The sequence below is a fragment of the Balaenoptera borealis genome (assembly GCF_965194805.1).
Source record: "Balaenoptera borealis genome assembly, chromosome: 8".
Classification (NCBI taxonomy): domain Eukaryota; kingdom Metazoa; phylum Chordata; class Mammalia; order Artiodactyla; family Balaenopteridae; genus Balaenoptera; species Balaenoptera borealis.
The window spans coordinates 94,844,509-94,861,250 of record NC_138865.1 but is presented as its reverse complement, the minus strand read 5'-3'; the positions used below and the strand labels follow the sequence as shown (position 1 = coordinate 94,861,250).

The 16,742-nt window shown below is 43.8% G+C and overlaps 1 protein-coding gene across 5 annotated transcripts in view; it reads left to right on the top strand.

Moving 5' to 3' along the window:
* Positions 1-16,742, top strand: part of ABCA1 (ATP binding cassette subfamily A member 1) — a 177,282-nt gene that overhangs the window by 52,404 nt on the left and 108,136 nt on the right. For all 5 annotated transcript variants that reach the window (XM_082403724.1, XM_082403720.1, XM_082403726.1 and 2 more), the window contains exon 2: positions 8,104-8,267. In XM_082403724.1, coding sequence (XP_082259850.1) covers positions 8,202-8,267 — 66 coding nt within the window. In that variant the 5' untranslated portion in view covers positions 8,104-8,201. The remainder of the gene's footprint in view (positions 1-8,103; positions 8,268-16,742) is intronic.

The window sequence follows — 16,742 nt, the reverse complement described above, 5'->3', positions numbered from 1 at the left end:
CTCCTTTAAAATAGAATTGTTGACAGCATGAGGAATTATGCTTCTCAAAGGCTTGTTACAGATTTGTACAGTATTCATGTATCTCTTCTAGCTTTACGTTTTTATGTATTCATGTCATAACTCTCATTTTGAAAATTAACTATTAGCAAATACTTTTGTCCAGGAAATTGAATATATATTTCAGGGTGAAACAAGAATGTGCAGTTATCTATAAACTTATCGTTACTAATAATCAAGTAAGTATGATACATTTGGTACTTTAAAAAATATCCCCTTGAGTTACAGATTGTTAAAATTGATAAAATTCATTGGATCTGTATTTTTTAAACAGGTATTGTGATAGCAGAGCCTCTTCTAGAATGACAGGAATTTCGAGAATGATAGAATGGCTTCCTTTTATCCTTGACTTTTATCTTGGAGGATTTCTTACATCTTCTTTTCTCCTTAGATTTGAGTATTAAAATGTTATGGTTTAAGTAGGAACACAGTTTCAGGGGTCACTGAGTACCAGCCCACGGCCTTTCTGCAGGCCTCTAAGGGTCTAGTGGCAACTAAGGACAGTTTCACTGAGTTTGTGGGTCTGCAATATGATTGGGGAATGCGAGGGGGTAGAATTTCAGGATTAGCATGAACGACCTTACAGGCAGAGAGCTCAGTGGCAACTGGAGACCGGAAAAGAAACTGAGGCAGTCAAATTAACTTCAGCCTTAATAAAACTGATGGCTCAGCCTGGGAGAGATCACGGGGCAACTCCACGGGGCGACTCCCCTCCTTCCACCACGGCAGCCGTGTCCTGTCTTCAGTCATGGGTGCAATGAGCCTGTCCCAGCCTGGTTTTCTGACTGTCAGTAACTTCACTAGCCTTTTCCCTGAATGTGGCTACTGATCCAGAGACATATACTCAGAGAGGCAATTAAAGAACAGACCTTTTCCAAGCAAGCATGCTCTGGTGGGCTTACAGCTTTCATATCTTCATTCTTCAGGACCCTCTACATCTCTCTGGAGATGAGATGCAGCAACACCTGTGATCCTTGCATTTGCATCGGCATCTCATGAAGAGGCCATTCGTTGAGCTTTACCGCCAACACGTTTACTGCAATTCATATGTGATATAGTTAAATCCTGCCGTAAATCCACCTCCTGCTTTTGTTAACGGCTAGTTATTTATTGAGATACGACATCTAGAAACAGTTTTGTCAGGAGAGATGCTGATTGCTGTTGTCACAGGTTTCAACTTCTATGTCACTTCTGGTGACTGTGGGGAAATTTGTCTGACAAAGAAGAACACACACACAAATTTATCTATTTATCTATCTATTTATTTATTTGTTTAAAATTTAGAGGAATAGCTGCCATAAAACCACTGGTTTTGGAAGACGAAAATTAGTTGCTGACTGCATATTTGCTGTGTATGAACTATTTGGGTAGAACTGATAGGAAAAATGTGTTCAGAAGAACAAGCAGAACTGTAGGAGGGATATAATAGTGAGAAAGTGGGAACAGTTGTTGACAAGTTATTTCTTGAGAAACCTGGGGGCCAGCTCTAACTCTAGGGGGTGAGTCTGGGCAGGCCACTTGCTTTTTGGGGCCTTGGCTTCTCTGTAAGATTGGGGTGTGGTGGGAGCGGGTCTCCAAAGCCACAGTAAACTCTTTCTATCAGCTGGGGGATGGCCTTGCGCTAGGTTGTCCTCTTCTGCCTCGAGGAGCCGACTTCTCTGCTCCAGTGAGAAACGGTGGCTGTGTGGTCCCCACTGGAGACCGTCCTCTCCTGGAGCGAGCAGGCTAGAGGGTTGGCTCCCACCCTTTGACAGAAGCTCAGTCTCACGTGCTCACAGTGTTTTTGCGGGAAGGAAAAAGACCAACCAACCCTTGGTTACTGCACAAACTAAGAGTTTCGGGTAGCAGTGTAAACACGTGCAGTTTTTTTCCTTACTACGTTTCTGTAGACAGATTTAATGCTCTAGGAGGGTAGAAGGCAGTCACGGGATGTAGTTCCTCTTTTCCTTTTGACTTCACTAAGTGGGAAAAAACCCTCCCACCTTGTCTTTCTAGCATGTCTGCCTCTTCCTCTCTCCTCCTTTCTTCTTTATATTTCTCATCGCTCTTTGAAACTTACATGTGAAGTTCAAAAGGGCCAAATGTTTTGGTGAGGAAGGGGGTTGGGGGAGCAGTGCAGTAGGTGCTGATTGGGGTCGTCATTTCCCCCATGGCACCAGGCTTCCTGTGAACCTATATTTTTTCTTTTGCCAGCATCACTGAGTCTGTCTGACATTTCAGGTTTTGGTTTAGGGAAAAGTTAAAAGAATTCACGATCCCAGCTGTCACTTGGTGACCCTTTTGCCAGTAGCATATGGCACACCCTCATTTCACTGTCCTAAAGAAAGGGGTTACCCACCCCTTGTTACTTTCTGCCTGCTTACTCTGCTTTATTTTTCTTCATTACTCCTATCACCCACTGCCTTAACAACACACTGTTATTTGTCTGTTTTATACCTCCTTGCTAGAATAGAAGGTCCACGAGAGCAGGAACTTTGCCACTTTTGTTCACTGCTGAATCTCCAATGTCTGGAACAGCACCTGCACATAATAGGCATTCAGTAAATATTTGCTGTGGCTGATGGCAGCCTGGCAGAGTTAAGGCTGCAGTTGTTTGTGGAATGAACAGGGGGTGAAGATTTTATTCACTATTTACCTTCCTAGGGAATCACACAATAGTCAAGCTTTACACTATGCAGTACTTAGGTCTTCCAAGGCATGACTTGACTTGTGGAGTACGTGAATTTTTGTCATAGAACACAGGTTTTTTGGGGGAGGGAGATCAAATTATTGACATACAGTTAAATTTAGCCTTTTTGCATGTACAGTTAGATGAGTTTTGATAAATGTATATAGTATATGTATAACCACTACCACAGTCATGGTGTAGAATACTTCCATCACTCAATGTTCTTTGCAGTCTGTCCTCTCCCCCACCCCCTGGCAACCACTGATATGATTTCTGTCCCCATTGTTTCACCTTTCCAGAATGTCATACAAATAGACTCATACGGTATGTAGTCTCGCTTTTTTCTCGTAGCATAAGGCTTTTGAGATCCACCCATGCTGTTGCGTGTATTAGTAGTGCAGTCCTTTTTATTATTGCTGAGTAGTACTCCATTTTAATTTAGTCACTAACTGATGTACATTTGGATTGTTTCCAGTTTTGGCTATTCTATATAAGACTTCTATAGATGTTCACATACAGGTTTCTGTGTGAACATATGCTCTCATTTCTTTTGGGTAAATACCTGGGATGGGATGGCTGGGGTATAAGTCTGTGCGTAACTTTACAAGAAACTGCCAGAGTATTTTACAAAGTGCCTGTTCCGTTTTTCATTTCCACAAGCAATGTATGAGAGCGCCAGTTGCTCCACATACTAACACTTCCCAATTTTAAAAATTGCAGTAGTTCTAGTGGGTATGCAGTGGTATCTCATTGTGGTTTTAGTTTGCATTTCTCTGCAACTAATGATCTTTGCTTATTTGAGAAGGTCATGATGGTTCAGCAGGCTGTGGTATTCTCTAGGTATTAATAATTTTGGAATATCAGTGGCACTTGAAGTGAAATTTTTTTTTTAAAAATTGGCCAAAGATTTGAACAGTCGCTTCCGCAAGGTCATACTGTACAAAAAAGGTTAGAGTATGGAACTATGTTAAATTTTGGCAAAGCGTGATCCACCTGGGTGACTGATGCAAAGACCTAGAGAGGGAGCGCCTAGGACTTGGCATGAAGGTGGGGAGAAAGCAGATTTCATGGTTCCTCTGGCCTTGGGAGGGCCTTAGCTAAACCTGTTTGTGGGAAGCCTAGCTAGATTCAATTACACTTTCCCAGATGTCCCAGGAGTCACCTGGGAAGCTCAGCAGTCCTTGTGGCCGTCACAAGTGTGTGGTGAACATAGAGCCCCCTCCCTGGGGACAATTTGCCTGAATCAGTTAATCAAGCTTGAGAAACCGGTTATCACGGGCCCAGGAATGCCACCACCCTTCCATCCTGAATCCCTATTTCTCATGCCCATCTTGTAGTTAATTAATTGAGCAAATATTCCCTGAGGGCTTACTCTATGCCTGATACTGTTTTGCATGCTGGGGAAAACTGCTATGAAGAAAGAGGTCCCGTGGACTCAGAAGGTGGCAGAAACGATGCAAGCGAAAACAGAGGCTGCCCTGGGTGCACCTAGGAGGGGCTCCTAACCGAGTGTGGTCAGGACAGGATCCTAAAGTTGAAGAAGAGCTGGCGAGGCTGACAGTGTTGGAAGCAGTAGTTTCAGGACCGGGAGCGCACGGGAGTCCCTGTGGTAGGAGAGAGGGCAGTCCATTTGGAGCCATGGGTAGTTTTGCGGGGCCTGGTTTAGGAGGTGGGGAGTGGTGAGAGAGGAGGCTGGAGTCATCGGGGAGACCAGCTAAACCAAGGTGAGGACTGGACTTTATCCTCAGGGCGGTGGGGTGCTGGCAGAGGTTTTAAGTGGGCGAGTGGCATACCTGGAACTTGGGTTTAGTGGAATAACTTTGGTTGCTCTGTGATAAATGGATTGAGGGGGCAAGACCGGAGGCAGGGAACCCAGGGAAGTGGCTGTTTTGGTCACGCAGGAGCCAGAACAGTGTGGCCTATTGACTGGCCGTGATTGTGAAGTAGGACCCTTTCCAGCCAGTAACTGGAAATATGCATAAGGGCAGAAGCGAGTGTGCTACTAGCTTTGAAACATTGAGAAATCTAGTCCATAGTACGGCCTTCTTTTTGGTTTTGGTTTGTTTGTTTGCTTCCTTGGATGTAGAAATGTCCCTTTGGATTCAGTTACCTGAGCAGAGGAATTCAGGCATTGCCAAACCCTCCTCTTTGGGCAAAATTGCTCCCAGCTGTGGTCACCGTGTTCCGAGGTGGGAGGAGGGGATTATGCGGGAGGCCGAGGTCTGTGTCACGGTGGGTAGGGGAAGTCGGGCAAGAAGCCTGCCTGTTGGTACCCAGCGAAGCCAGAGCAAGACCTTCCACTGCTGCTCCAGGCTGCTTCTCGCTGACTTCTCTGCGTGTCTCCTGGAGGGTCTCTGAGGCCAGAATCCATGTCTGGAGACCCAGAAACTCTGCTTTAGGAAAATACTCTCCAAAAAGCCTCCTCCTAGCTGTTCTTTTCTCGTGAACATTCTATAGAGGCGTGTCTTCTTTTCCTCTGAGATTCTCCACTCAGATTTAGGGGATTCTGTGTCCTGGTTTGGGCCTGGGGGTCTCTGACACCAGGCCATTCTGATTTAATCCTTCCTACTTTGCCGGAAACCCACATTGGATTTGCTAGAAATAATGGAGTAGAAAAGATCGTTTAGACAGGATATAACCATTTCTCTATTAGAGGGTACTGATAGACCAGAGAAAGAAAAGTGGGGAGAAGGGAACTCATTTCTTTGACACTTACAGTGTGCCATGTACTTTGTTGGGTACTTACTTATATCACCTCATTGAATCCATTGAATATCATGCAAGGTAGGTATTGTCACCCTCATTTTATAATGAGGAAATTGATGCTCAGAGAGCATAAAGATTTGGCCAAGGGCACATAGTTGGGAAGCTGGGCCTAATTCCTGTCTAGGCTCTCTTTCTGCTAAGTTAATTTTCCTTTTTAAAAAAATTTTATTTATTTATTTACTTTTGGCTGTGTTGGGTCTTCGTTTCTGTGCGAGGGCTTTCTCTAGTCACGGCAAGCAGGGGCCACTCTTCATCGCGGTGCGTGGGCCTCTCACTATCGCGGCCTCTCTTGTTGCAGAGCACAGGCTCCAGACGCGCAGGCTCAGTAGTTGTGGCTCACGGCCCTAGTTGCTCCGCGGCATGTGGGATCTTCCCAGACCAGGGCTCGAACCCGTGTCCCCTGCGTTGACAGGCAGATTCTCAACCACTGCGCCACCAGGGAAGCCCCCAGTTTTCCTTTTTTAATTACAAACTTGTGTTCCAACCTCCTCATTGTTACCTTGGGGATCTGAAAAGATTCTTGTAGCTTCTAAATTAACTAAGTGATTCCTGGAGAGCAGCTTTCGCATGAGAAAAATCTAGCTAATTATTTATTTCTGTGTTTCTGGAATGCAAGCCCTGTCCTAGGCCACTTTCAAAATAATTTGGGATTGCAAGCACGCAGCTCACAATCAAATTCTGGCTCTCAGCGCTTGGAGGCCAGTTGCCATCTTTAAACAACAAATTGCGGATGGACACAGTGCTGATTTAACTCTTCTTTTTGGAGTGAGAATTTTTTTCGGGGGGGGCGGCATCTGTGTCCAACTAGAGGTTTGCTGAGCAAACGATAAAGAAAAGAAATAGGGGGACTTCTCTGGTGGCGCAGTGGTTAAGACTCCACGCTCCCAATGCAGGGGGCCCAGGTTTAATCCCTGGTCAGGGAACTAGATCCCACAGGCATGCCACAACTAAGAGTTCACATGCCACAACTAGGGAGCCGGTGAGTCGCAACTAAGGAGCCTCCAAGCCGCAATGAAGGAGCCCGCCTGCTGCAACTAAGGAGCCCACGTGCCAAAACTAAGGAGCCCAAGAGCCACCACTAAGGAGCCCAGCTGCTGCAACTAAGACCCAGTGCAACCGAATAAATAAATACATCAATAAATAAAAAGAAAAAAGAAATAGGTCCCAAGACTTGACTATTTCAGAGGAATCCCTGATTTGTTGGCTTGTCAATGAATGAATTAAAATACATAATAGTAGAGTCAGTCCTTCTTCTCAGACTCCTTCCATTCCCTCTTCTTTTTTAGAAGTTTTTAATCCAGGTCCTTGTGGGGTGGGGACCAAGAGGGTAAAATCCTGCTATAGATCAACCTTTGCATTGAGGTCTGTTTGGACCCACAGATATTTAGTCCAGTACTTGGTTTTGTATGCACAAGTGCTCACTACATTCTTAGCTGTTTTTGCTGTTTGTTCCTTGGGCCTAATATCCCACCTCTACTCCACCACAGGCCACAATGATTAAATGAGCCATTTTAGAGGTAAAGCTGGTTTCTGATTTCTGCTAAGGGTTCATGACTGTGAAGTGGAATCAGGGCGTAGCTTTGACCTGTGTATCCCTCCCTGCTTCCAGTTTTCATTTTTCACCCTTTCCCCAACTTTAATTTTAGTATGACTACCTGGGATTATTCCAGTATTAAATGAATACCATTGTTGAGGGGGCAGCAGGGACACACAAAAGGTTGTATCCCCTGTTTATGAGAACCCCCGCCCCCAGCATGGCAAAACAGTCCTCCAAGGAGGCACCTGTGACACCTGACAAGGAGTAGGCGGGCCTTGTGTGCAGGTGCAGGTGTAGCAAGACCAGAAATGTGCATATGTCCGGACAATGAGAGCTTGTCAGTTTCACAGGTGATGCTCTCTGTCTGCCTTAGCTGCCTTGTTTTTCTCAATGGGATATTGTTTCCTTTCCACACACACACAGCACTGGGGTTGTCCTCATCACCTGGGAGCCAGGTGTCCTTGGCATTTCCTTGGTGTTTACTCACACCATCTAAGATACCATCACATCTAAGACACGCTGTGACTTTCCAGATTAGGAAACTGCTTTATCGATGGTGCCATTTATCACCAGAAGGACTCAACTTTGGAGCCAGATGAAAACGTAGCTTGCAGCAAATTTCAGGGACTAGCATAAGTCACTCCAGGTTCAAGGCAAAATTTATAAATGCTACTGACATTTTCTGAGAGGGGAGGCATTTTCTTAGCGAAGGGAGGCAGGTCTCTAGGATTCCAATATGCCCTTTGCAATCTCAGGGTTTTGGCCACCTAAGGTTGCTCACGTAGGTCTGCCTTCATAAGTGCATTTTTCATTCCCAAATGATCACACCAGTGGAGCTCAATTGATTGGGATAATAATGACTCACTCCCAGGCTACTGCCAGAAAACCTCCAGAATCCCTGTTTACCAGAGACCCCAAGGCTAGAAGCTGGGGACTCATGACTTAATGGAGAAGTAGTCATGAGGCAAAGCTGGGTTTGAGGGCTCAGGTGAGAGGGCTGGTGCAACAGCCCTCACTGGCGTATAGCTTTGCAGCAAAAACTGACGGCGCTCTCCCCTCTTGCTTTATCTTTCAGTTAATGACCAGCCACAGCGTCCCCCCTGTGAGCTCCGGCCACTTCCTCCACGGGCTCCCGAGCCACACGCAGGCTGCTGTGGTGTCGGCTGAGGTAACATGGCTTGTTGGCCTCAGCTGAGGTTGCTGCTGTGGAAGAACCTCACTTTCAGAAGAAGACAAACAGTAAGCCTGGGTTTCTCTGGGGGTTCTCCCATGCTTTTCTTCCTGATTTTGAGTTGGGAGGGGAGGAGGGGGGGAAAGGGAGTCTTCTTGGTTTTCTCAAAATGATTGAATGAATCTGGCCCTGGTGGACACGGGACTGTGTGTAGGGTCCTGATCGAGCCCCGTCACTTATCACAGGGGGCAGATTGGCAACCAGGCAGAAATGATAGCTTTGGTTTGTGCTAGTACCCAGGCCTGAGTTCTGACCTCTGGAATCTCGCACAGAATTGCCCCTTTGCCATCTTCCGCTTAACTTTTGCTGCAGCCCTGGGGGCCACCTGGCTCTCCAAGAGCATCTAATGGTTTCTGGGCAGTGGAAATGAAGTGAGTTCGTGGCCCAGCTCTTAGAGATCAGAGGCTGGATCTGTTAGTGTCAGCGTGGACTCTTTCCTGTCAGCTTTGACTGCAAGCCTGGAGGAATATAAAACTGAGATTTGTTTTATTTCTGTGGAGTGTTCTAAGCCATTCACTTCTGGATGGGACAATGACCCTTTCAGTAATCCCAAGAAGGCCATCTTTAACTCACAGGTGAATGGTATTTTTCCATGAGAAGATAAAGGCTATAAGGCCCAGTGATCTCTCTGAAGCTCCGACATCAGCTCTTGGCTTCTCCCTCTCTGAACACTCCTAGAGATCCCGTCCAGTCTCCTGGGTTTAGCCTCACCTCTCTGTAGTAGGCTTCTAAATGTCTGTTTCCTGCCCTGCCTTTTTTCCTGAATTCTAAACCTACATCCCCATTTGGCTGTCCTCATGAAGCTTAACACGTCTGCAACCGAAATGCTCATCTTTCTTAGACTCAAAGAGCTATAAGGGATCTTGGATATAACTTAATTCAGTGTTTCTGAAACTAGACTAATGCTTGGCCGGCCCTTCTTTAAAAGAACAAAAATGTCAAGGTCCTCCTCTATTCACTAAATTTATTCTTTTATTATAATGTTACTTAAATATGAACATATATGAAACTAGATATAAACCCCTTATTCTTACAGGCCATATGACCCATACAAACTTACAAATTAAATGCAAACAAAATTGCAAAACCAGTACTGTTAATGTAGTAAGGCAGCTGACACTGTTTAGCTGAAGCCATATTATAGGTAACAATGTGACTATGGTAGTGAATGCTTATTCGTTTGAGTTTGGACAGTCTATATTACTATGTGCTAATGATTCAATTTTCCAATCGTTTTTTCCGGTGACCTTCATTTGATATCATTTGGCTTTCATTTGGTCCAATCTCATCATTCACAAGTTGCGTCTGCCTCTGTGCCTTTCTCATTGGTCTGCTACAATTATATTGGTGCTAAGACAATCACAAACACAAATATAAACTTAGGCTTGAAATCTTGTTCCAGAACTTGGTTATAAAGTAGGCATTCAGAAAAATCCAGATATGTTTATTCACATTTGCTTAGATGACCATTGAAATGAAAACACAAAATTTTAAAATCCTGACATAGAACTCATATATAATCCCTCATGGATATGTGTGTATATGTGTGACTCTAGAGTTGGTTCTCTAAACCACTATGTCAGATTGCTCTTCAGTGGTATTATTATTTTTTCTATCTTCAGTCTTGCAGTTTCTAACCCCTTCCTTGCCTTTGCCCCTGCCTCCCATGGCTCTGCCCAGGTCCTGATGTTCCAAAGACCTATACGTTCACCTCCTAATCTCATTTCTTAGCTACTGTGTGGTCCAGGTCCCCTGCCTCTTCTCATCATGGTGGCAGCAGCCCACGTGATGGGCAACTGTCTCTGCTGTGCTGTGTCCATTAGCCGGTGAGTAGTGGAAAGAACTATATCATCTTAGTGATGCAAGGTCTCAAGGGCAGTCCAACCCAAACCTGTCATTTTACAGATAAGAACACTGAGGCACAAAGCAGGGAAGGGATTTCTCCAAGGTCAACCAAGGAATCAGCAGCACAGGGTTCTGGAACAGGATTTGGGATTGGGCCATCCAGGCTGGGCCAGTCTCTACTAGTCTTGCTGCTTCTTGCTCAATATTGCTTATCAGTTTAAAAAGCATTACAAGTAGAGAGATAGGCGGGCTTAGTCAAAGGCAGTTTTTGGCCTTGTGGCAGAGTTCTTGTTGAAAGAGTAAGAAGGAGACAGCATCCTGACACAAAAGGGCTTTTCTAGGTGTTACACCTACTGCCTGCTAGCTTGTCCTCCCTTCCTGATTTCTACAGGAAATGTAATTTGCCAAACCGGAAACAAAGGGTGGTTTATTTCAGGTTGCACATGCTTAGGTTGTCAGAGCTGGAAAGATCTGACCTGCTTCTTGTACAGCTGATGGGATTGGGGTTTGGGGTAGGGGACAGGGGTCCAGAGTGGATGGGTCATGGAAGTAGCACCAGAACCAATTTCCTGGTGGCCCTACAGGCACAGGCCCTTTTTTAGCAGGCTTTGCCTTATCTGCATGAAAGATTTAATGCCCATGGATCTCAAGTGCTGGCTGTAGCTACTTCCCAATCCACCTGGCTTGGATCTCTAGATATATTGTTTTATAGACAATGGAACCTGTTTAGGGTTTTGGTACCACTTTGTTAGCTCACATAGTCAGAACGAGCTCTGCCCAGTAGGCAGGGGAAGAAGTTAGCAGCTCCAAATAGTTCTTGCCCACAGTGTATGGAAGACCATTGCTTGATTTCGTCCTTCTGAGATCCTGGATGTACACACTTGGCCCTAGAGCCTGGCACCGGGGATATGCTTAATAAGTATTTGCTGAACGGGGGGGTAAATGCGTTAAATGGGCCATTAGTTTACAGGTCTCAAGGAGGCTCCCCTGCTATAGGGGCCTTGTGTGCAGGCAGATGGGAAGAAAGATGTAAAAGCTGGGTGCTGAACAGTAAACCCCGAGCAACCTTCCTGAAAGGTGGCCATTTGCCCTTTCACTCTGTGTCCTTGTTTGCTAATGAATCCTGGGGACCTCTCTCTTGTGCTCCCATTATGCAGACTCATGGGGACCATCAGCCAGGGGTAGATTTCCGCTGTTCCTGTTGGGCAAAGAATACACTGAAATTGAGTTGCATAAGTTGGGTGCAAAGCTCAGTTTGGGTCCAAAGTAACAGTTAACTTGTGTGGGTGGCAGTCACTGAGCACAAACAGGGCTTGGGACAGGAAGGGCGAGGGGCTTCAGAGTTCTCCGGACCTCATCTGGTTTTAGGCTGAGCCAGAGGCCAAGGTCCCCATGGAACAGATGGGACAGAGTACGGCCATATGGCCTCTCTTTTTTCTTTGCCATTGATTTTCTCATTTAGATCTGTCTAGCTGTGTCTGGGAAAATAGATAATTCTAATTTCTGCATATATCAATATTAGAGTATCAATATTTGGGGATTGTTTAATGACAAGGAATAAGCTATCAAATAAATAAAAATTAAGACTCCTCATTTAAGAGCCACTAGAGAATTTTATAGCATAGACGCAAAATTTCTGCACCTCCACCCGGCTTCCAATTTCACCTGATACATTTCTTTCCTGTCCTTAGTCCTGGCCTGGCACTGCTGGTTCAAATCCAGATAAGAATTCTAATTATTATCTAATTCTCATTCAGTCCTAATTCCAGCTTGGCCACTATATGTCTCAATGGCTCAGGGAGACTCATTTTTCCTGAGTTTTACTTTCCACTTCTTCGGAATGAGGAAAGTTAGAACAAATAGCCATTTGTTGTTTCCTTTGGATAGAGATTTGCTGAACATCTACTGCACGTAAGATAGTGTGCTGGGTATACAGGCAGGATCCCTGCCCTCATAGAGCTTACAGTTCAGTGAGGGAAGCAGATTATCATAAAGTAGATTATCACATAAGTAGAAATCTCATAACAAACTGTGATAAGTGCTATGAAGGAAAAAAACCAAACTGTCCTACTATGTTAGGTACTACCAGGCTGTGGATAGGCAGTTAATTTAGAATAGAAGGTCATGACATTTAAGCTGAGAGTCTTGAAGTTCGAGCAGCGGTTAGCCAGGGGAAGATCGGGAGCTCAGCCGTCAGGCCACTGGATTCCGGGCAGAGAGACAGAGGGTGTGAAGGCCACGGGCCTAACGCATGTTCTGGAGTCAAAGAACAGGAAAGCCAGTGGCACTGAAGGGAGACTGGCTGGGGGTGAGTTGGGAGTCAGCAGGGGCAGATCATGCAGCCATGGAGCTGAGCAAGGGCAGCTGAATTTTATTTTATGTGCAGAAGGAGTCTCTGAGGTAGATAGGTCATGATGACAAGGGTCAGATGACGTGGTCCTTGGCACTGAGGGGACTTGAAGGACGATAGCCCAAGGAGACAATTATAATCATTACATACATACATACATACCATTTTGTGCTCTGTTTTCCTCTTTCATTTAACATCATTTGGCATATATGCTGCCGTGTTTCCAAATAATTTACATATTTATAATAATGATTCTTGATGTGTAGGCTGTGTTTTGTACTTTTGAAAGTACTTTTGTATCCGTTATCTTCTTGATTTTCACAGCAATTCTGAGAGGTATGCATTACAATTTTTGTTCCACAGGTGAAGAAAGTGTTATAAGTTAGTAAATTAGTAAGAGGAGGGGCTGGATCTTTTGGGCCCAAATCTGCCATGGGATAATGCCACTGACATTCCTGGTAGCATTACAGTAATCCATCAATGCAGTTTTCATTTTGTAAGTTCATACCCTATTGCCAACATTCAGATGTTTCCTGTGTTTGCTGTTATACACAAACTACTATGAAGACTTTATACATATAGCCTTTTCTTATTTTTATATTATTTCCTTAGGCCAAAATCTCAGAAGTACGATTCCTAGATCCAAGGAAATGGCCCTTGACATATAACGATCAGATGTCCTTCCAAAGGATCAAACCAATTTAAAAATCCACCATCACCGCATGAGGCTTTACAGTTCTGGGAGGGCAGGCGTGGTTTTCAGATTTCTTTTTCCCTCTAGCATTTCTCTGATTTGATCTTTAAGATTTCACTTTAATTTGTCCAGACTTAATTGAGGTATATATCGATAAGTATTTTTCATCGTGATGCTGATATAGCCTAGAGTGTGCTATTGCTTTGATGAACATCCTGTTAACTGGGAAAATTCATTGTCTCACATTTTACTTTTTTAACCTCTCAGAATAGTCTTTCATATTTTCAGCTGTTTCTTTTCCCCATTGAATCGTATTACCTTATCAAATTCTAAAAGTAGCCTAGCACTATTTTAATGTCGCAGGGACACTGGGTAATGTCTAGAGACATTGTTTGGCGGTTACAGCCCTGGCCAGGGGTGGTTGGTACTGTTGGTTCTGGCGGGCGGAGACCAGGGATGGGGGAAACATTCTTCCATTCACAGGAGGGCTCCTTACAACGCTTATCTGGCTGCAAATGTCAATAGTGCTGTTAAGAGAAACTCTGCTCTAGAAACGCTCGCTCATATTATCCCCATGTTGTTGCTGAGGAATAACGAGGTGGAAAGTCCCCAGAGCAGCTCAGTGTAGCAATTTACTGAAACATCAGAATTTTTATTTTAATACCCAACCTAAAAGAAGGCTTCTGAGTTTCTAACTTTGGTAAGAAGCATCTTTTGAACACGGTGTTCCTCTCCATCTCCTCTGCCTCGTGGTGGGGGCAGGTGTGAAGGGAGGTGGGTAGGTATCATCAGACTAAGATTTAGAAAAGTTTTCTAGTTTTCTATAGGAGTGTGTAGCAGTAAAGCATCAGTCTTATTTCCAAGCTGTTGGGTTGGCCAAAAAGTTCGTTTGGGTTTTCCATCTGGTATGGAAGACCCAAACGAACTTTTTGGCCAACCCAAGTATTTATGAGGGCCTATTCTAAAGGAAAAGTGCTAAAGTGCTTAGAGATGGGGGAGAAATCTGATTTTGACAATGAGTGGAGCCAGAATGGCATTCCTGGCAGAAGTCAAATTGGGTTTCTAGAGGGAGGCTATTAGGAAAAGAAGTACCTAGAACAGCCCCCTGAGTTTGGAAGGCAAATTCTATGTTCAATGACAGAAATAATTTTAGAGGTTCAGAGTAAAAGTGCATGGAGAGAATTTTATGTCACGAGTTCTCTGGTTTGAGTGCTGGCTCTTGGAGACGGTCTCTTCATTCATTCATACATGTTAGTATCTCAGCTCAGCATGGCTTATAAAGATCAAGATCTAGATACTCTGGTAATGGGGCAGGGGGTAAGGAGGCTGGGGTGCATAGTGGCTAAGAACACACCCTTGAGTTGGACTGGCTTTGAATTCTGGCTCTGCCATTTACCAGGCTTGTATCTTTGGGCAATTTATTTACCCTTTCAGCCTCAGTTCCCTCATCTGTGAACTGGGTATTATAATAGTGCTAATGGGGTTATTTGAAGATTAAATGAGTTCATCTATGTTAAGCACTTAGAGCTGATACATGGTAAGACCTATTTAAGTGTTAGCTGTCATTATTGTCGTCAGTCTTGTCCTTACCTCTTTCCCTAATCTGCTTACACCCACTGGCTTCAGCTGCTGAAAATGAGTTGCAAGATTTTCTTCGTGCTCTTTGCTATTAGTGCCATGGGAAAGATCCATTCATTTTTTTTTTTTTCAATCATTCAACATATTTTAAGCATCTGCTCCCCTATTGGATCCCAGATGTGGGGCTACAGAGATGTCCAGGAACATAAACTTTGATTCACTGGGTCAGATCAGTGCCCAGGAGGGCTGGTGAGTGCCAGACTCCTCTTAAGTGGCCATCTGGTAAGGTATATATCTCAAACATGGCTCTGTGAGAGGCAGGATGATGGGTGCAAAAGCACGTCGGGGTCAGTAGATCTGGGTTCAAACTCTGGTGCACTCTCTTACCAGGCTATGGCTCATAAACTGCCCCAATCTTACTTTCTTCACTATCTAATGATACCAGCTACTTCACAAAGTTCTTGTGAAAACTAAATATTAGAGATGAGGTATATAAATCCCTGGTACACAGTAGGTGATCAGGATTGGCTGTAACTATCATAAACCTATAGGCCATGAGCTCATTTTACCTCTGTGGAACTTGTTGGTATTTTTTGACTGTGCCACCTAGAGGGGTCATTTCTTACCTGGGCCACACGAGTTGGGCAAAACTAGCTGCTAATCTCAACCCTGCCACTGACTTTCTCTGTGACTTACCCTTCCTTGAGCTTTAGCCTTGCCACATATAAAATACAGACAATAATGGTTCCTGCATCTCAGGGTTGTTTGCAGGCTTAAATGAAATAATCCATGTATAATGTGCCTGCTACACACTTGACTCTAAAAAAGTAAATGGTAGCTATTATTTATCACAAAAGTACACATAGTAGCTTCAGAGCTTCAAGGCTGATGACTATCTTACTCATACTCTTCATTTAATTTTGGTTTTGTTGCTTTTTTTTTTTTAACTTCATTATTCTTTTCTGAATGTATTCACAGTTAAACCGTTTTTTGGAAGTTTTACTCCCATCTGTTAATATTTGTGAGTGATTTTATTTAGCTGTAAGCTTGGAATGCATACAATTTTGTGTTCCACTTAATATTATATGGTTAATAGTGTCTGTGTTTCATAAACCTTGTTGTAGTGACTGCATAATGTATTGTTGAGTAGATGTGCCATATTTAATCATTTCTCTATTGCTGTGCAATTAAGTTGTTTCCAATACTTTGCCATTATAGTGTTTGAAAGAATGAGTAACTTAGTGTATATAGCTTTTTGATATTTTAAACTTAGTTCTGTGGGATGAATTTCTAGGAATACTGTTTGGTCAAGGGGAATAAACATATCTTTTGAATACATATAGCCAAGTTGCTTTCCCAAAGGGCTCAACTGACTTACATTTCCATCTTTATTATTTTGTAAACTTCAGTTCATTCTCTCACTCAACACACATTTTTCAAGCCCTTATCATGCGGCAGGCTCAGTGAGAAGAAAGGGACACTAGAGGAGGAGCCCCTGCTATGCCCAGTGCTGGTAGAGGCTCAGGGTACTTGGGGAGCCCAAGGAGGGACTTGCAGCTCAGCTGGTAGAGGAGGCTGAATGTCATTTGAAAGCTTGGAGATTTCACTGTGTGTTGCCTCTTTGGGATTATTTACAGAAATATTTAGCAAGACCAGCCCCATCTTTGGTCTTGGAGACCCCACTGACAGCATGCTTTCTTCCAAAGAAGGACCCATTTGTCTTTTTTTTTTTTTCCTGGTGTGCTATCTAGAGCAAACTATTCTTCATAGTTATATGGTGACAGTGGGGTTTTTTTTTTTTTGTTCTACTAGAGAAGTAATACATGCTCATTATGGAAAATTTAGAAAACACAGGAAGGTGTTTAAAAAAATCACCCATGTTCTTATCATCTTAGGACATCCACTGTCCTCATCCATGTATTTCCTTCTAAAAAGAAGATTTAAAAAAGAGTTTAATGTGGAACCATATCAAAGGTCTTTGGAATGTAAAATACCAGAAATCCAATGGCAAATAAT